This window comes from Malaclemys terrapin, chromosome 7 (genome assembly GCF_027887155.1).
Source record: "Malaclemys terrapin pileata isolate rMalTer1 chromosome 7, rMalTer1.hap1, whole genome shotgun sequence".
Lineage (NCBI taxonomy): Eukaryota > Metazoa > Chordata > Testudines > Emydidae > Malaclemys > Malaclemys terrapin.
Genome location: NC_071511.1, coordinates 26,822,408 through 26,843,952, shown reverse-complemented (window position 1 = coordinate 26,843,952; position 21,545 = coordinate 26,822,408). Strand labels below are relative to the sequence as shown.

Here is a 21,545-nt window from a genome sequence, read left to right as displayed (position 1 = left end):
TGGATTTTAAGCAGAAGGCCACAACTTTTATTAAGTCAAACACAAGGGAGGGGACCTACCTACCCATCACCAATACTCCCCTATGCCAGGCATTTAAGTGGTTCCAGTGTAGGGAATTACAGGGCTCCTATTATATAACCCATAACTCAGGGTAGACTCTCCTCAACCTATCCCAAGAATCAGCTCGCTGTGAGACCTACCAGCTCTACCTCCTGTGAGGAGGAAGAGGCTGCAGAAGGGTGGGGATTCAGCCCGCAAGGGCCACAAGGTCTCACCCTATCCTATGAGCCCAGGGCCCATCAGCAAAATCCCAGGTCTTTTACCTCTGAGAACTGTTCATTTTATCCTTTTAACCACATTGGAAACCAGCTGCAGGGGACATTAGTGACTAGCTTGGTCACACCTCTCTCCAGTGACAGTGCCTGGTATCATAGCTCCTGCCCCATCCCATTCCCTCACTTTCCAAAGCCATATGTCAGTGCCTCCATGTGACAAAGGCACATCATCATCCCTGAAAAATTAAGGCCCATTGTAACAGATGACCCTATGCTGAACCACAAACCCCCTTGTCTCCATGGGTATCCTGGTGACCTCCCAATTCACTTTCTTCCTAGCTTGTCCACTTTGGGTGGGTTTGGGGCACCTCACCAACCCGCCTCGCAAGCACTAGTGATCATATTAACCCAACCTCCAGCTATGATTTCCTAATCAAACCAATAACCCTCTGCATTCTATCCCTTAAATCAACTCCAGTGCAGCCCCTGAGATCATTCTCCTCAAGGAGAATAACCAGAACATGTTTGTCAATTATCTGATGCCTCTGAAGGCCTCTTTTGCTGAAACACTGGATGCAAATGTCAGCCCTGAAACCCAGCTGGGATCTATCTGCTGTCCTGGCTGCTTGTGTAGATTGTCTGCTAGTTCAAATATTGGGTATGTTTTGGATACCCACTATCTTCCTCTGCATTCTGACTGCTTCTACTGCTGCATCAGTGAGTAATGCTGCTGCAATGGAGCCACAAGAGACTCAACATGGCTTGTGTTCCAGGTTAAATCCCTGGAGCTGGGAGATGTAGGCCAATCAGCAGATCTGCATCCTAACTGGCCAATGGATGGCAAAGATTTTAAGCAGGGGAGGAGCTACCCAATGTCCTTTATCAAATGTTTCCTTCTCTTGCTGTTGGAGCTGTCCCTCTTTACCACCAGCCTAATCAACTTCCCCCACCCCTTGAGGTGCCTGGGTGGCATGTTGATTGTATGCATTAGGGCTGAATGTGCATTCTCTGTGCTGCTACCCTCCCTTGATGGTTGCACTAGCAGAGAGTAGCTTTAGGGTGGAATTTTTGAAAGTGTTCCAGGTTGGCCTAACTTAACTTCTAGTAAAGCTAATAGGAGTCTCATCCTTTTACTCGCACTTGCAACCATCCACGAGTTGCAGCAATTTAACAACTCCCGACCTCCCAAACAGGCCATCAGCTAGACCCGCAGCATCTGCCAGGCTGGATTCCCATCTTACTTGTGGGTGAGTAGGGTGGGGCTTCTGAATCAGAGCTGCAAAAGGCTCCACATGACCTCCAGTTCCAGCATCAAAGCAAACACTCTGTATCTGTGTTGTGGATGAGCAAAACTGGTTAGAGTAAAAAGCTCACCAAACTTTTGCCCATTTGTTAGAAACAAACTGGAAACAGACATTTCTGCAAAGTTGAGTTTTGGGGATAGGGGTTCACTGCCAGTATTTGACCAGAGTCCGAAGTATCAACATTTAACCTGAAAGTCTGCATAATATTGTCACAATATTTCCAGCCTGGACCAGAAGAGTAAATACTAAAAATCTTTTCATATTCCTAGTCCAATCCAGAAGACTAAAGGGATTTAGATAACCTTTAAATATGTGTCTAAGCATTTGTTTATCTGAACTGGACCTCCAAACGTAGTGAGTGAGCATTTATTATTACTCAGTGAACTTTATCTTCCTAGTTGTCAAGGGCAAGGGCTGCTTCTTCTGTAGTAATTTAACAACTCTCAACCAAGAGCCAAGATATGAATCAATGGTCACAGCATACATGTTGTGAAGAAGGCTGTGGGCCTGATCATGTAGTTCTTACCCAGGCAAAACTCCTACTGAAGATAGGACTGCAGGATCAGGCTCTGTATTTAGCTGCTTTCAATTACCAAATTGTAGGACCATTTTCTTGGGTTGCTGTTGTGCAGCACAGGATACCTTTTGTTCCTGGCTGCATTTGGCCTTTGTGGTAAGAAAAGAAGATCTTGGATTCAGAGCTAATCCATGAAATTTACTATGTTGGGAGCAATCGTGAACTTTTTAATGTAAATTTCACAAAGTGTAAGGAACAATAATATTTTGCTGAGTTAGGCCTAGAGTAAAGATATGTTACAAATATAGGGTTGAGGAAGGTATCTGAAGTAATAATAAAGAGAAACTGAGTTATACCAAGGTTTGAACTAAACCTTGAATTTAAATTCTGCAGAGCAGTAATTAAAATTTAGCCTGTAGCAGATCATTCTCTTGAGGTTAAAATAGTGTGGGGGAAGCACTGATTTGAGTTTACCTTGCTTTATGCAATTTATAAGTATGACCTACCTAAAGCTAACATTCCTACCCCCGATTCCAGGTCCCAATTAAAAACACAGTTTGAAAACCTTTAGGAGACCTATGGGGCCTCTTTTACAGAAGCCTTTACCCCCTCTCATTCTATGAACAAATTAAAAAATATTACCTGGTCCCCTGTTGGTCCTCCAAGCTGACACTATGTTTTCATTAATACATCATTAGGGTAATGACATTGTGCTGATGTTGTTCTCTAAATAGAGCATAAGCCATGAGGAGCACCAGGGCTGTATGCCTTTGCATTCTTTGTTACAGGGAAATATTTTTAAAAATGCATTATTAAAATGTTGATTTTTTTTTAAATATGTTCAGTTCTGTTCGATAAGCTCTTGGTTTTGGGCATTTATGCATTAAGTAATCACTTAAGATACCTTAATCATTGCTCTCAACTGCAAAGTTGGTTCACTTATAATTTATTTGAGCATTTACAATTACATAACGGCCAAATGTTTATCCGTTTAGAGGACATGTGGGATTGAAATACATTACTTAATGAAATCAGTGAAATGCTTTAAAAACAAGACTTGAAATTGTGGCTTTATTATTTTGTAGGCAATTAACTGCTACCTCATAGATAACAATGGATTTATTTTAGTATCTGAAGACTACAGACAGGTAAGTGGCAGGCTTTTCTTAACCAGTCCCATATCACATGTTAGAAAAGGTTTAGTTTGTTTGATTTTGTTTATTAAACATGGTCTTCAGTGTTGAAGCATTAAGATAATGATCCACATTTAAGGAATAAGTAGCATGAGATTAAAAAGATCCCTCCCTCAAAGAATGTAACTTGCCTCTCAGAGGGCCTCAAAGAATTTCTAGCTCACAGTGGGGTGGGTCTGCTCTAAACTCATAAAGTTCAAATTATATAACTCTTTGCTGCAGAGGTGTCTGTTCCCCTTGAGGAATTTTTACCTTGAGGAAGATAGTTCCACATGAGTTTTACCTCATTTAGGAGGGTCTTACTCTCAAACTTGTACTAGTGAAATCCTACACTGTAAATCTGTTTGTTCCTGTGTTTCTGTACCAGATTACTGTCATTTAAGGTACAAGATTTAAATTTGGCATTCAGCACCACAATAAAGAGGACTGGGGTAAAATCATGATTACTCCAGAGATTATTCAAAACATTAGATTGTTGTGACCATGGACAGCTGATTGGAAAATGGAAGACTAATGGCCTAACTCTGTAGCCCTTACTTAGGAAACACTCCCAATCAACTTTTGCAGGAATTTTGCATGAGCAGCAGCAGCATCAGGCCCCACATGGAACAGGAATGTCCAATACAGGCTCTCTTTTGGGGTTGAATCCTGTGGAGTTGTGATCTGAAATTCCCATATTTCTGGCTAGATCTCAGCTGAATTAAGTTTGGTTAAGTAGGTTTACTGGGATGTAAAACCTTAAATTCTTTCAGAGACGTCTTCCCTCACCCTGACCCTTCCTCCCACAAAAAAGAATCATATTTGGGCTGACCAGACTGGTCACTTTCACCACTGCAATTCAATAGTGGGCAGCAGTGAAACTGACAAGAATCATGTTAATTCAGTCAGCAGCTTCCAGTACCCATAGCAACTTTTTTATGCTGATGGCCTCAGAGTCAGAGACCCCAGGGCTTCCACACTCCTGTGCCAGCAGGCTCTCCAAGCTGTGCGAAGCCAGCTGGCCTAGCAGCCTGGAAGCCCTGGAGCACCCAGCTCTGAAGCACTCCACATGGTGGGGCTGCCAAAGAGCTGGGACCCTGGAAGCCCTGAGGTCCCAGCTCCGAGGCAATCATTCAGGAGGGCTGCCAAAGAGTCAGGCAGGTGAGATGGCAGGAAATTAGCCAGGTTTCCTTGCGAAACTTGCCTGACAGGCAAATTTTGAAACCTGCCTGTGTTATATTAGATTAATCAAAATCAACAAATTTCTGTGAAATTTTTCACTTGTGACGGATCAGTGTTTTCCGGTGGAAAAATGTTTGGTTGAAAACCTTCCAACCAGCTCTATTTCAAAGCCTATTCTGACTGCATCACAAGCAGGCACTCTCATAGCAGTATCAAGGGCACAGAGGCAGAAATTGACTTTGACCCTCCCCCACAAAGGAGGCAAGGCAGATGTTCAGTGCTGGGAATGGGTGTAATGGACACAACAATTAGGGTCCACAGTTCTGTCACTCTACCAGATGCTGGAAGGGCTGGGATGGGATTGAATAGAGGCAGCCAGTTAGTGGGGTCCAGGGCAGCTGGCAGATTTGCAGTGTCCTCAGAAAAACTGCTTTAGGGGAGCAAGGAGAGGTATTTCTGATGTGGCGGATTGAGTGACACTGCTCAGCTGCGCATTCTCAGGGCAGTGGCACCGTAGAAATCCTCTCCTACCTGGCAGCAAAGAGATTCATCCACAGCAGGATCTAGGGGCAGTAGAATACTGGCAGGGCAGGAAGAAGACCCAGCAGATCCTGAGCTAGAAGTTCCTGCACATGAACTGAAAGAGTAAGAGCATGATGCCATGGGGTGGACTCAACCCACAAGAACAGACTCGTGCTGCACAGGAGCTGGAATTGACAGCAATTGAGGGGGCCAAGTAGGCCTCCAAACTCAGAAGTGAGTAGAGGACTCTCCTTCTGGTGTACGCACACACACACCCCTTCACAACCTCTACACACAAGTAACATCATAGACATTCAGCTTCCTGGACTTTCTTTCCTCTACAGATGGGCTGATTACTCTGACCTCTCCCAGCCCCTCTCCCTCACAGTCCTCCTGCTACCAGCAGACCTTCCCCTGTCCAGCCTTTCCTTACCCACTTGCTCCTATTAACACATCCTCTCCTCTCTTCCCTAATCCCATCCTGGCCCCCACAATAAACACAAATAGAAACACAAAACAAAGATCCTACCAGTAACCTGACATTTGCCAGCCTGGTCCTTTGCATGTGTGTCATAATCCTTCCTCCCAAACCCGGTATGTCTTGTTTATTTAAATATTACGCTCTTCAGGGTGGGGTCCATGTCTGCCCATGTGTTTGTACAGCAGCCAGCAAATGGAGCTCATGTCCTACCTAGGGCTCAGAGGAGCTACCACCACTGTTACCACCAAAAAAAAAAAAAATCGTGTCTCTTGTAGAGGAAAGGAGAACAGTGGGTGAGAACAACATGGTGCTGCTGCAAGGACATGGAGCAGGTGAATGGGTAGGAAGTCAGGAAGTCTGTTAAAGCAGCACCACAGGTAAGCGAAGCCAGTAAAAAAAAAAAAAGCAAAGACCGCACCATTGGCAAGAGCCATGGACCCCCAGCCCTCAGCTGCCACTTCGCACACCTGTGTTGTTACCCCCTCCCCAGCAGTTGATGGGATGAGAGATTTGCTGGCCCCTGTTTCTATCATGCCCAGCCAGGGCCGGTTCAAGGTTTTTTGCTGCCCCAAGCAAAAAAATTTTGGCTGCCCCCCACCCTAGCCCTGGGCTCACCACTCCCCCACCCAACTGCACCCTCCTGCTGCCCCAGCCCTGGGTCACTGGTAACTTGCTCCCAGGGCGGGTCATTCAGCAGGAATTTTGGATGTGTACAGAACACAGACAGGATTGGTTCCCATATGGTTACAGAACTGCAGTAAAGTGGAACAATTTTCAGCTTGTGTGACTGGAGGATCTCTGGATGCATATTATAAGACTGTCCTACATAAATGAGGAAAAGCTGAGGTGCCTTTATTATTCTTTTGTTCCATTCTTTGTTTCTATGGGGAATGCACTATCATGGTCTTCCTTTTAAACAAATAAAACTAAAACTTAAAAAAAAAAAAAAGAGCAATGGCTGTTGAAAATAGCAATTCCAGTCCTAATAACCACTGGGAAGCATTTCTTGCTCAATTTATTCTACTTTTTCTACAGCAAGTTACAGTGGATCAGTATATTTGATTTGGGGGAAATGAAGAAACAGCTGCCCAAATTGAGCTTGAGCACTCCTGAATTTGTAGGTGTTCAAATCTGGAAGGCAGGTGCTAGATTCCCTTTCTGAATATTAGCTATATCTGGAGAGGAAAAGTCAATTGCTGCTTCCATGGCTCAGAAGTGGAAATCCTCCTAAGTGCCTGGTACTGTATCTAAAGCTGCCCAGGTCCAGAGCCTCCCCTCCCTTACTTTTCATTTTAAATTCTAGTGGGATCCACATACCTCCCTTGCTAGGCTTCAGATAGAGAGGTGCACCGTCCATTTAGTCCCCCCAATTCTTTCTTTGGGGGAGAGCCCAGGGCTGGGGCGGCAGGAGGTGCGGGTGGGGGGGGGGGGAAGAGCCCAGGACTGGGGCAGCAGGAGGTGTGGGTGGGGGGAGAGCAGAGGAGTGCAGGTGGGGGCCAGAGCTGGGGCTGCAGGGGGTGTGGGCGGGTGAGAGCCCAGAGCTGGGGCAGCAGTAGGGTGCAGGTGGGGGCCAGAGCTGGGGGTGCAGGGGGGGGGAAGAGCTCAGGGCTGGGGCGGCAGGGAGTGCGGGGGGGGGGGAGAGCCCAGGGCTGGGGCAGCAGGGGGGAGGGGCAAAAAACCTAGAGCTGGCTCTGTTCCTATCATTCACAGCAAGCTGCAGTTTTCAGTTCCATAGTCCTTTCCCACACCCTTTCCTGTTGCTAGTGGCCAAGGGAATGCTGGGAAATATAGTTCTTTCCCTGCTCCAGGGCTGGCTCTATAGGCAGGGAGCTAACCAAGGAACTACAGCTCCCAGGGTCCCCTGTTGGTTCTCAGCTCCCATGCAGGATTCTTGCACCCCTTGCAAATCTGCCGCCCCAAGCAAGTGCTTGCTTTGCTGATGCCTAGAGCCGGCCATGTGCCCAGCACTGGCAATAAGTAGGGCCCTACCAAATTCATGGCCCTGAACAATGCATCACGGACTGTGAAATCTGGTCTCCACCCATGAAATCTGGTCTTTTGTTTGCCTTTACCTTATAGTATACAGATTTCACAGGAGAGACCAGCGTTTCTCAAATTGGGGGTCCTGACTCAAAAGGGAGTTGCAGGGGCGCCACAAGGTTATTTTCAGGGTCTCATGGGATTGCCACCCTTACTCCTGCACTTCCTTCAGAGCGGGGCAGCCAGAGAGTGGTGGCTGTTGGCTGGGTGCCCAGTTCTGAAGGTAGCGTCCCGCCAGCAGCAGCGCAGAAGTGAGGGTGCAATACCATACCATGCCACCCTTACTTCTGCACTGATACCTTCAGAGCTGGGCAGTTGGAGAGTGGCGGCTGCTGACTGAGGGCCCAGCTCTGCAGGCAGCAGTGCAGAGGTAGGGGTGGCAATACCAGACCATGCCATCCTTACTTCTGCGCTGCTGGTGGTGGTTGCTCTGCCTTCAGAGCTGGGCTCCCAGCCAGCAGCCGACAATCTCCAGCTGCCCAGCTCTGAAGGCATCACCGCCACCAGCAGCAGTGCAGAGGTAAGGGTAGCAGTACCACAAACCCCCTACAATAACCTTGCAAACCCCCACCCCAAACTCCTTTTTGGTCAGGACCCCTACAATTACAACACTGTGAAATTTCAGATTTAAATAGCTGAAATCACAAAATTTACGATTTTTAAAATCCTATGACTGTGAAATTGACCAAAATGGACCGTGGATATGGTAGGGCCCTAGCAATAAGACTCTGTCTTCCCATAATCCTTTGCCGCGCACCACACAAAGCAGTCTCCTTTGTGCGTGAGGAGAAGGGGCACTGTCAGTTACCCTAATATCTGGGATTCTCCTTCTCTGCTGATATTTGGAGGACTCCTGCTTCAGAAGTAACTAGAACAGCTCTAAGCAGGGCCGGCTCCAGGCACCAGCGCAGGAAGCAGGTGCTTGGGGCGGCCAATGGACGGGGTGGCACGTCCGGATCTTCAGTGGCAATTCGGTGCCGAAGAATCAAGCGGCACGGTAGAGCTGCCACCGAAGTGCCGCTTGGGGCAGCAAAAAAGCTGGAGCCGGCCTTGGCTCTAAGAGCCATGCCTCACACCTGGGCAATACGTTTCTTTACTTGATCAAAACTAAGGAGTTCAAATGTTTTTAAAAAACCTCGAACTATGTAAAAGTTACTTATTTCTGTGGAGAAGCTAATGTTTAAAAATGTAAAAAGAGTATTCCGAGTGAGAGCTGTCCTTTAAATGCCTGAATGCAACTGACTCATGACTTAGCAAATCAGATTTGCTGCTATCTAATGTTATACCAGCCTTTCCTGGTCTGGGCTTGTTTGACGCTGTCTGATTTCCTGTCTTGCAATTAGGATAATTCTTCATCATCATCAATCAACTAGGGCTATTGAAACTGGTGCATTTAATCACATAAAATAAAAATGTTCTCCTTGCCCCTAGCAGGCTGTACACACTCATGTGTTTTGAAAAATGTCCCAGGTTTCCCCTCAGTGAAAAAGGCAATACTTGCTCTTTAGACAGAGGAATGCCTCTTGGCTAGGTCTGTAACTTTTCTGTCTGCAAACTCCCAGGTGTATAGTTGAGGTCAAGTAAGTTACTTGTAATGAAAACTAGGATCTAGTTATTCATGCCCTTTCCTCCCCCTTCCCCTAAATTCTGATATTTTCCCCTTTAACAGTGCAAAGACCATGTCCAATTTTTCTATGAACTGAGGTCCTGAAATAAAAATGCCATCCCCACACTGGAAAAAGACACTGGCCTCCACACACATGATTCTTTACAGCTCCATTTGCATAGCTGTCAGGACCAGGTCTAATGGATAATGGAGTCTCTTCCAGATTGTATATCAAATTCATAACAGGAATGTTTGTTTTCTCATCAGAGATTTGTCTTCGTTATTCCACATCTTTGCATTTACTGAACAAAGGCAACATGGATCATTCATCGGGATGAGTGGTTTTAAGCAGGAAATGACTCTGAATGGGGTGAAAATTTATAGGATTGGTGAATTGTAATGTTCCAGCTCCATAAACAGGTCATGCAGGAATTATAAACAATGCTTTTTTATGACCATTTAGGAAATCCTTTCAAAACCAGTTTATATCTTTATGGAGTAGCATTTTAATCACAAGGGTTTGTGATCAGATTAGTTGCATTTTCTTTACAAGCTTGAGATTTGGGTGGTTTTTATTTCTGACATTAGATGTTATATAATGTACTTCAATCTATTGTATAAACTCTCTCATCTGCTCAGGGGTTTACTCTGTAATCCCCATAACTTGTCATGACTGTTAAGTCCTTTTCAATTTTTATGTAGCAGTAGCCCTGAAAATCTATCTATGTAACTGTCAAAGCCACTCTTGTCAGATCCTAGGATATGCCAGTTTAAATTGTATCCACTCTTTTTTTGCATTTATCCCACTTCTGATCATTTTTGTTCTTCCCCCTCAGACTGGGAACTTTTTTGGTGAGATCGAGGGGGCTGTGATGAACAAATTGCTAACAATGGGCTCCTTTAAAAGGTAAGAATTTTACAACCCTCTCTCCCTTAAAAAAAGGTTTGTATAAATACAGTAAAATAAAACCAAGGTCAAATAAAACAAGCCCAAAGTTGACTGAGTGGCTGGATTCTGCTTGTGCTCATGTTCCAGGTGATCTTTGTAATTTGATGCCACATGCATGGACTGTTACAAGTCTTGGAGACTTGGCCTACAATGAGTTTCCTGTTAACACGGTATAGCTTATTGGAGTATGATGCTGAAGTAAGAATCTGAGTCCAATCCTGTTCCCATTGACTTCAGTGGGAGCAGAATTGGACCCTATATACTGCAGTGCAGCTTAAACAGATTTTTAAAGCAAGTCACAGAGGAAATAGAGAACAATTTAACCTATAGAAATCTGGGGATTCTCCTCTTTAGAAAAGACAAACCAGAAAAGACAAAAGTGTCCCAGAGATAAAGGGGAAGAAGTTGTTTCTCATTGATTTATTTTCATTCACATTTACTATCTCAGCCTCACAAAATTGTCATGAAAATTGGCCAGGCCAGGCAAAAATCTACTTACTGGGCCTTACCAACATCGTAATGAAAAACAAATGCATTTTTTTATGTACCCATCAAAATAAATAACTTACTCCAGAGAAGTGGGCAAGTAGAATTTTGCAAGGATATGTTAACCTTGTCTCCCAACTCAGTACTACATTCTGCCTGGTTTTTACACAGCTCTAAATAGCCTCCCTCCATCCCTTCGCCATTGTATGCCCCATATACGAGCTGGGAAGTACTGTAGTCCTTGCATTTAGGACTACTCTCTAATTATTCCCCTGTGAAAACTAGTATCTAAAGGAAGCAGAATAGGATGGGGCCATAGATGGAACCAAGCCTATGTTCCCAATCCCTACCAGCCAGTGGAGCTGGCCTGCTGCACAGAGGGAGGGAGAGGAGTATGCTGCACCCCTTAAAGAGATGTGGCAGTTTGTGGTTCCCTTGTGCAACAGGAAGCTCATTCTCTTCGGGTATGTCTACACTGCAGTTGAGAGGTGTAATTGCAGCACGTGTTGACATGCCCCAGCTAGCTTTGATCTAGGTAAGTCAAAGTTAGCTCAAGTAACAATAGCACTGAAGCTGAGCAGCAGGGGTGGTGGCTACTCGAGTACGTACCCAGGGTTCTGGGCATGTGGAGCAAGCCCACCCGCCACCCATGCTGCTGTGCTGTCACTGCTGTGGTACTCAAGCTAGCTTTGATTTTTAAAGCTAGCTCAGGTATGTCTATACTTGCTGCAGTCACACCTCCTGATTGTAGCGTAGTCATATCCATAGAGGCCGTATGCTTCCTGTGCCCCTGTTGGGCTGGGACAGTGGTGCATCACACACAGTAAAGAGCTCTCCCAAAATGAGAAGATCTAGCACTCAGTGAATAGTCCGAAATCCTGATTTTCTGATGGTGGCAACCTTCATTGCGCTGGCAAAGGAATTGTTATTTGTTTACTGTTACATTTTCAATAATTATTATGAAATGAAGTGAACTAATTCCTATTTACTAAACGGGTTCTGGGACGGAAGGGCAAGAAGCAAGTCATCTTATTTAAGCCAAGCTAAAAATCAGCATTAAATGCAAAGGATAATGCTTTGCCTCCATACCTTTGCTTTTCTCCTACCCAACAGAATATTGGCATTTTAAATAGGTGTTCAACCAGAAATTCAGTGATGCTGAGCTCTATGATTGACATAAACAAAGTGAAGGATCCATCTAGTGTGCGGCGATAGCCAACTTGGAATGGCTGATCGGTTCATGTTTAGCTATGAGGCACCTAGAAAGAATGAAGCGAACATCAAATCCACTAACTGAGAGCGACTGAGCTGCACGCTGAAAGCAAAATTTAAACACAGTGAGTGGGTTATTTAAACAGAATAAGCTGGCCATTGCCAGTGAATTTTAAAAATGGGTTAGAATCAAACTGATATAATTGCACTAAGTGAAGCACCTGCTCTTTCTGTGGTACAGCATTTAGCACAGTGCAGCAGAAAGTAAACTCACTTGTGTACCCCAGAGGAAAGGCTTTTAAAAAGAATCCTCCCACCAATATGGAATGGGAACCTTTCTTGGGTTTGTAATGAACATTAATCAGACATGTGTTCCTTGTTTAAAGGTTATTGTTTTCTTTTTGCTTTACCTTAATGTATTTCTTTATTTTTATTTCAAATCAGGGGGAAAAAGCATGTAAGGGCTTGGAGGGGAGCTCTGCATTCTGGGCACTGATGCTGTGTGAGTGCAGCAGAGCAGTTGCCATAAATATTATGTACATCATATTTCCTATTATTATGGTTATTATGAAGATCAGATTAGAAAGCAGGCTCTAATCTGTCGCTATATTCTTTTGGAGTTTTTCTCTGATGATTTCCAGAGCCATCCTCTATTCTACTTTGCTGCCTATATGTTGTCTACTTTCCAGCAGATGTGTGTGCTATAAAAACTATCATCTGAGCTTTTTTGCTCCTCAGTGGCTTAGCTGGCAAAGTGCAGGCTTCCATGATGCCTGGACCTGCACCATAAAACACAAAAGGCATTTATTGATACCCCCTGAGAAATGGGAATCCTAAAGTTCCTCTTGAACCTATCTATCCCGAGTGGCAGTACAAAGAGATTCCACCACATCACAGATTCATGCTAATTATCACACAAACTAAGGGCCCAATCCTGCAAAGGGATGGGATGACCTCTTGTGATATGCTGAGTTCCCTCAACTTCTATTGGATAACAGAGCACTCAGTACTTCTCACGATCAGGCTGGAAGCATTGGGCAAAAGGGGGTTGTTTCCCTAAGTCTACATTTGTTTTCATCATGTACCTGGGTAGTCACAAAATCCATACGTTGGCTGTTTGTATTTTAATGTGAAACTTCAAGTGGAACCAAAAAGTCTTTTTCTTAGACTGAGTAGTGTACTTCTGTTGATCTTCTCACTTTGAACTTTATGTTCAGCAAAATATATAGTCTATTTTTTAGCAAATTACCTCCATAGTCACATGTCCTGTTGACTGTTAAATCCTTAGTTATCAAATCATTGTCTACTGTACATTCTGTATAATGCACACAATTCAATATTAAAATGTCATTTAAATGCATTACCAATTAAATTAAGATGTACATATGGAAGGAACTGAATTGATATAATCTGAAAAGCTGCAGCTTTTACAGGTACTGAAACTATCTTATCATGAAAAACTTCTCAATTAAAAAGATTTTCTACAAGACCCAATATACTTTAGCTTTTTGCAAGAGTCGCACCATACTGCTCATGGGAATAGTGCTATTTGTTTGCTGAAAGAAAAGTGAACAATGTGGAAAAGCCTACAAAATAAGAGATCCATGAATGAATATGTTTATAAAAGGGATGAACTGATTAAAAATGGAAGAGAAAGCCGAAGGTCTAGTCTACCAAAAAGTCCCTGCAAAATTCTTCAGTAGGATCTAAAAATGAGGACATTTTAAAGGCAAATATGACACAGTATCCTCTCCTCTTGACAGTTCTGTTTCCATCAGGCAGTCTCCTGGCCCCTGCAGAAGGACCTCTACTTCGGTATTTAATCATGTTGTCAGAACATAAGACCAAACTGGTGGACACCTGGATTCCAGCTTTCCCAGATGCTAAGGCTCACTCTAACAATTTTTTTTGTTGCTCTGAGGGCTCCTCTTGCTGCTCGCCTTCCCCTGCTTCTTTCATTTATCTTTCTTTATGTGCTTCCTAGTGAATAATGCATGCTCTCTGTGCTCTTAAAGTATGGTACATTCCAAACCTCTTACTGTTTTCTCTCTCTCTCACACACTCTCTCTCTCTCTCTCTATCTTTTGATTAGCTTATAAATTAAGTTTAGTGGAAGTTCTCCAAACCTTAGAAATGTTTTGCTTCCTGGTTATAATCCTAACTATCTTATGAAATTCTGAAAGCTTTGCAAAGCTACATGCAAAACAGAAAAGCATTTTTGAATACAAATACTGGAAAAAGAATAACTTAGTGGGTCACCCCACTCCCTTTCAGACATAACAGCTTTTTAAAGAAGCATGTTCACCTGTGCACCACGGGACACTTTAACATGTAAGCTCCTTGACTGTGACATTGACTTTTAATTAAATGCACTGGGAATATTTTAAAAGATAAATGTTATATTTGCAAGTCTGGTTTTCTCCAATTTAGTGCTTAGCTTCCTATTGGATAGATTTATTTATTTATTTGTTAGTATTCAAAACCATTGAAAAATGCAATGACCTTTTTATCAGCAGTTTTTTTTATGAACATAAGTATGCACTTTGGAGGAGATTAGTGCTGAGCGAAGGGCCAGTCAAGAAGAGGCTTAATATAGCTGTTTTCACCTGTACAAATGTGAACATTATTTTGCTGGTCCACACTTGTGGAGGGTTGTTGCTGTTTTTGGTGGGGGAGGGTTGGTTAACAAAAATGCCCTGCACAATAGGCCTCATTCCTAACATACGCACAATCTCTAGGCATTAAAGATAGATTGGTCTCCACATCTTACCTAATGACATTGCCAGAAAGAGGAGCCCTGTTCTGACTGTTTGAATTTCCCAGCTGTATTTCCTGACCTGTACTCTTGTCAGTTTTTCATGGCTCTGTGATATGCTCTCGGCCCATCTGACATCTAAGATTCACTGGGTTAGAACTGAATTTGGGCATGGTTTAGACTTTAGGTCTGAGTGAATTTTACTACCACTTTCATATAGTGTATTAATATATACGGGAATATTTTTACCCAACTATAAGGCCCCAAACATGTGTGCTGTGTAAAAGAGTCCTTGTTCTGCATGCTCGAACTAAACGTCGAGTTGTAGCCTTTATAAATGTTATGCTTTGCAGTATCTTGGCAATTAGAAGCAGTTAAAAACCAGTTCAGCTCTTCTCCTAAGTACAGCCAAAGACACGTGCTGACAAGTTATTTTTGTCAAAGGCATAATTTATTTTTATTTTTTTAACTGAATTTAGTAGTGATGAAAGGTGCTGGATTGACAGCACTGGAGACTATAATAATCTGTTTGTCTGTCCTTACACTGTTTAGCCAGGGCCACCTCTAGGCCTGAGAGGCTAGTTCACTCTCCATGCTCGTTAAATCTTGCCCTTCTGCTGAGAATTCAAGCAAGGATGCCAACTGTGTTTGAGGAGGTGAACATCTGTCCATTAGAACTGGACTGAGACCCACCAATTCATTTCACACAGGCCACTGAGTACCCTTCATATAGTAGCTATTCAGTCACTGTCTACCTGGGTGGGATTTCAACTCACAGCCTAGAGATTAAATTCCATGTCCCCTACCAGTCACCTGAGTCATCCAGTCCCCTAATGGTAATAATTTCACAACATTTATTTGCAATGTACTGTGCATGTTTCATCACATCCCTGAAAAATAGTTTGTTGTAAAGTACCATAGTGTCGTCCGCTGACTCTTAGGAATCTGAGTATGCAGTACAAGAATTCGTTATGGGATCATGATTAGGTGATATGAAAAGGAGCATTGGAGGTGAATCTAACAGTTGCTCACAGGCACATCCATTAAGCTAAGATGACTCAGGGTCAGAATTTTTTAGTTTGCTAAATTTTGGAAGAAGATTGTGTTAATTACTCACTTTGGCACAGGGCTACTCTCATTGACAATTTCCCTGCTTTCCTTTGTGTGCATTTCCTCCTTTCTTACAGAATCGGGGCTTGCATAAGTTACAAGATAGAACCATATTAAGCTTGTTATTCATATAAATTACATATATGCCATAATATCTTGAATTGGTGAGGAAAATTAGTATATTTTATTCAGTTGCATATCTTTGCTAGTATATTGGTAAATAAGAATGTTTGACATGGATAAGTAGAAAATAAAACACATGATGAAGATCTAGCTGAAAGTAATACATAAGTTAGTATAACCTCTGCTGCTGGTTGTGATGAGGTGAATAAACCCTGCACTAGGACTCAAGGGGTTAAAGGATAGATCTGGGCCCAGACAACCCCAACCAGCCACATCTGCAGAGCATGCTCCAGATGGAGCTTAAAAGGAAGCCAGACCACTCAGAAAGGGGCAAACAAGGCAGGGAGCAAGATATGCCCTGGGAGCTTCTAAGAAGGGATGCTGCAGCAGCTCTTCTAGGAAAAGGGGAGCCATTCTGGGGGCCCTAGTCAGACTAAAGGTGCAGTTGATACCTTTTCTTCAGCACCTGTTGTTATAGATGGAAAAGCATGGACTACAGAATGGGGGGGTAGGAAGTGGCCCAGATAGGGCAACTGTAAGGCACTCTTGGGTGTCGGTCCCTTGGTAACCCTCCCAGGGACCTGGGTAGAGCCTGGGCTCCCCTACCAACCACCCTCTGCACTAAGGAGGAACTCACCCCCTAACCACTGGGTGATGCTTCCATCAAGTGACAACCATCCCAACTTGGTGGAGAATGTGAGCATTCACTCTGGGTCTGCTGTAAGACCTTGAGAAGAAGAAATGGAAGGGAAGAAAAAGAGGGAAGAGAGAAAGAGAAGAAAAATACACTTCGACAAATTTTTGAAGTGGCTGATGGACAGCCAGCAGCAGTAGCAGAACCAGGTGTTCCAACATATGACTGCCCAACAACAGCAATAACAGCATATCCAGGAGCAGGCAACACAACAGCAGGAACAGCAACAAGGCCTGCTTCAACAGGTGATGGCCATTTTACAACCCCCAGGAGCAAATGCAAACATGGCGGCTGGTACCTTGAGCCCCACCACAATTACGAACCTCCCTGTAAGACTCACAAAAACGGGGCCAGAAGATTACTCCAAAGCTTTCTCGGTCACTTTCAAGAGGGTCATCACAGCAGCTTGATTGCCATCCAAACACAGGGCTGTTTTGCAGGCACCATATCTTACTAAACTTGCTCAAGCTGTGTACTGGAACTTTGATGCCACAGAAGCCCAAGACTATGCTAAGGTCAAGGTGACCATCTTGGACACTTCCGTATCATGGCAGAAACCCAAAAATAGTGCTTCTGTTGAGAAAGATGCCCCCCGGGGACCCAGTCACAAGCAGTGACCAAGAGCCTTACGGAACACTCTTGGCAGTGGCTCCAGCCCAACAAACGGACGGGGGACAGGTGGCCAAACAAGTGGTGCTGGAAGAATTTATGCAGGTTCTCCCAACTGTGGGGGTGAGAGGGGATGCTACAACATTGGCCTGAGACGTTGGCTGAGGCAATCAGGCTGGCAGAAAATTACTTAGCAGCTGCAGGCCTAAGAGTAGGGCCACTCACCCCAGCTGACCAGTGACAGCAGACCTTCTAGCCTGCTGAGGCGGCAACTCATTGGGGAACTGCATACCAGGTCTGGCGCCCCCAGCCAGTCCATGGCTACAACAAAGCCCTGGAAGACTGGTTCCAAGGGGAAGAAAGGGTGAGAGGAGAGACCAGTCCCGCAGTGGTTTGAGCATTGGCCTGCTAAATCCAGGGTTGTGAGTTCAGTCCTTAAGGGGGCCATTTAGGGATCTGGGGCAAAAATCTGTCTGGGGATTGGTCCTGCTTTGAGCAGGGGGTTGGACTAGATGACCTTCTGAGTCCCTTCCCACCCTGATAGTCTATGATTCTATGAAATACCTGCCACAAGAATCCCACCTCCCCTGTGCAGTCAGGGGTGGAAAAAAACCCTCAACTCGGACTTACTTTTTTGTGCTAGCAACAGGTCATTTCTGCTATGACTGCTCCTTCATGGATTGCTCCTCTGGGCAGGCATGGATGGCAGACACCTGGGCTAGAAAAAGAGTCCTGGCCAAGAATCTAGTTCCCAAGAATGTGGATCATTGTGGTAGAGGTGACAGCCCTAATAGAGTTGGGGTGCAGCCAAACAGTGATCTGAGGATAACTAGCAGGACCCAGAGATAACCTAGGAAAAACCTTCTACCTCTAGTGCATGCACAGCAATGTAGGCCTATATCCCACAAGGGAGGTACAGCTCACTGTAGGAAGCTGCATGAGAAAAATACCGTCAAGCATGGTCCCCACTCTGGCCTACCCAGTGATTTTGGGTTAGATGTTTAATTTTCTTGAACCAGATTTTTACTCAACTGCAAGTACATTGTAAAGTGCAATGCTTGAATTTACTGTATCAGGAAACTGACTATAAAAGGGTTTCACCAAAATGGATATGTCTCCCAAGTTTATCTAAAACAGAGGTGCACCATTAGCTGTTGAAAATTTGTTTTCCATTACTTAAAGTTTTATATATAGTCCATGTCTGTCGTATATCAGATTTTGAAAGCAACTGTTCTGTGGACTTCAATGGCGATGATAAAGTATGGAAATATGGGCAGTTAACAGTACAGTGATGTCATAAAGACTCAGGCATGTGCTCTCTAGCAAGAATAATCTACTGATGCTAAGAACTCATCAGGCTTGGATTGGACATAACGAGATGGGCTTAAATTTAGATCAGAGGGAAAGCTGGCAATTATCATGTTCTTTAACTATAAGCAGCTGAACAGGACACAGGTAGCCACAAACTTTTCAAACAGCAACACAATCATTTCAGAAAGGCTAATAATCTAGAAGTCTTTCTTTTTGCAACATTAGTTAAACCTGTCTAAATACTGAGGGAAAAAATACTTTATAACATCTTAGAATGACATTAGCATTAAAACAATACTGTAGAAATGAACTCTTTACACAGAAGCACTACAGAATCTTGGATCACTACTTTGGCTATTCATACAACAGTAGTGTTTGCAAGTAATAGCACTAGACGTCTTTTACCATTTTGATGTACGGGAAATCTTAGAGCTGTAACACATTTTCAAGAATAAAAGAAAGCTGGCATTTGAATTTGTGAATGCTGTAGAACCCATTTGTATTGAACTTTAATATCTGTTAATAGTGACATTGAATGAAAGTCCTGAATTGTTTCAACATGTTGTAGTGTTCAAATTTCAGCCTCATTATGGGCATCATCCTGTGGCCATTCACGGTTACTGGAATCTTCCCATTGGCTTCCATTGGTGAAGAATTAGACCTTATGAGGATGTCTACAGTCATACTTTTTCTAATGTGATCTGCGCATCCTTTGTTGATGTTATTGTTTGAATTGTCTTTGGAAAGATGCAGGGTTTCAGTAGCATTGAAGCTGACCCTTTGAAAAGCAGCATAACACTTATTTTACTCAGAATGGTAGGATTTAATAGCCATTGTTAAATAGCACATGTTGTAACAACATCAGTACTTCCTTCACAAAAGTAGGATTTATTCCAGGCCTTTATTGGGAAAACTGTGTCTGTAATGCAGCTTTCCTTAAGATTTGTTCAATTTTTTTCCCACCTGGCTACATTGTCTCTGTTTTGAAAGCAACTTTCCTATACTTTCCGCCTGTAACTGGAATCTTCTCTGGAAACACTTTAATATATTTAGAAAAGACTATAAACACATTGCAATATCATACACACATGGGTTTGTGGCGCTCTGGCCCAGCAATAGCAATTATGCTATATGCTCACCTTGATTTTAAGGCTCTCTGTTATAACTCTCTCTGTGCCTTAAAGCTAAGGCTTACTTCTTGCCTTACAGCAAAGTAAAATTCTATTTAACTACATGTTTTAACTTAGGTGTTATAAACAATAAGAGCAATCTTAGATTTTTCCAAAACAACACAATCCTCAAGAATCAGCCTATATAACCAGGTTTATTCAGTTACATTTTGTATTTAAAATTACTTGTTTGAATTCATATTGCAATATTTTATTAACCTTTATCACTGTATGTTTAGTAAAGAAAATACACACAAAATTTCACTTATACAATCGTAGTATTTACAAGAGTTAATATTGCAAAAAAAGATTGAAAGACATCTTCCAATATTTAACACTGGAGACTAAATGATAATTATAACAGATGTTCTAAGTGGTGCATAGTAATATAATTTCATTAAAACTTCTATGCAGGATAAAGCAATCTGCAGATTAACAAACCTCAGCAGATGAAGCTAACATTAGATGATATGATTGCACTTTTCAAATACCACCTTTGCAATACTCTTATTGATTATATTAAACATACCATGAAAGGAGTGAAAACTGAACACTACTTTACTCTAAGAACAGACAGTGGGGCATGGGAGAGTGGGGGCATTTCGGCGAAGTAGACTTCTTTGGCAATTCTGCATAGAGTAAATTCTGTAAACTACTCTTCTTTGTGTGCTTAACACATGCTGACACAGTGGTTCCATGCATGGATAAGAGCAGTGCATGGTTCTTAGATACAGAGGAGTGAAACACAGGAGCCAAGACTGGAGATGGAGAGGCTTGGAAAGTGTAACCATGGTTAGCGGGGAGGAGGGGGAAAGCTAGAAGAAGTGGTGTATTTCTGCATGCCATAAGGGCAGCACAACTTACACCATGTACTGCTCTGTTTGTCTTGGCAGATCTGTGTGCCGGATCTGGCTGTGGGCGTGATTCTGCCAAATATGGTCAGTGTTTAACCTACACCCATGTATAGGTCTCTAGTTATGCGTTTTGTCTACCATTTGCCTCTTTCTGCCAGGCCAATACAGCTCTGGCTTCCTCGCCATTTTTTTACTGGACATAAGCTATAGTAAGTGAGAAAGCATTATGTGACACATACCAAATATTTAGCTGAAAGTGTAGGATCCAAACCACTTAGTCAAAATTTATCTGAGCCAGAAAGAAATATACTGTGTAACTAATATATAATATTTGAATGATTTCTCAGAACCTTTTAGTGACAGTTCCAGTCACAAATTTAGATTAGCAAAACTATATATAGTTACCTAACAATATGGACTTCAACATTTTGCACTTTGGATTGCCAACCTTTCATGTATATGGTATGGAATGCCTCTGAGTGACGTTAAAAGTGTGTCATTAGCTGGCTCTTTGGCTTTGACATGCCACTGTGGCATCCTTTCCATGACCTACCCCTAGAGTGTGATATGCTTTTCATTTCACTTCGAGGCATGCCAAATGTTACAGAACATTGCAGTCCCCTTTCATGCTTTTATAAGCAATTCACATCCACTTGTTTTCTCTCATACTTCTGATGATGAAACCATTAAATGAATGTTTAATTTACATTAGTAACTTTTGTTAATTCATACTTGTAATGACATTAAAATCAATATTTCATCTGTCACAGATGTTAACAGCGATGTGGATGGGTGCAATTGATTCATTGTTCTATGGACACATACTCACAGAGATTGTCATAAATTCTGCGTGTCTCTAAGTGCTGGATTTTACACAAAATCTCTCAGTTATGTCAAAGATGGGGAAAATCACAAGCAGGAAGAGAGCTCCCTATTTACTATGCATCTGAGGAGGTTCCTATAAGTTGTTTATTACAGCAAGCACTATGCATATTGTATATTTTACACTCATAAAAAATAGCACAGTTACACTCATGCTGGTTGGAATATCGAAATAGCGAATATGCTGAACTTCAACCTCCAACTTCTTGGGAAGCCACAACCTTTGGAGGGGATAATTGGTACATGGGGTCTCTGGATGGGTGGAGATGTCTTACTTCACTTTTGAGAGTAC

At 43.0% G+C, this 21,545-nt stretch overlaps 1 protein-coding gene across 3 annotated transcripts in view; it reads left to right on the top strand.

Annotated features, from left to right (window-relative positions):
- The window catches only part of CACNA2D3 (calcium voltage-gated channel auxiliary subunit alpha2delta 3), a 734,213-nt gene that overhangs the window by 676,442 nt on the left and 36,226 nt on the right, over positions 1-21,545 (top strand). Inside the window, exons 30-32 of one of the 3 annotated variants that reach the window (XM_054035782.1) lie at positions 3,182-3,244; positions 9,936-10,006; positions 20,411-20,455. In XM_054035782.1, coding sequence (XP_053891757.1) covers positions 3,182-3,244; positions 9,936-10,006; positions 20,411-20,441 — 165 coding nt within the window. In that variant the 3' untranslated portion in view covers positions 20,442-20,455. Of the gene's footprint in view, positions 1-3,181; positions 3,245-9,935; positions 10,007-11,647; positions 11,730-20,410; positions 20,456-21,545 lie in introns of those variants that run through there. The other 2 variants (XM_054035783.1, XM_054035781.1) reach the window with 2 other exon arrangements.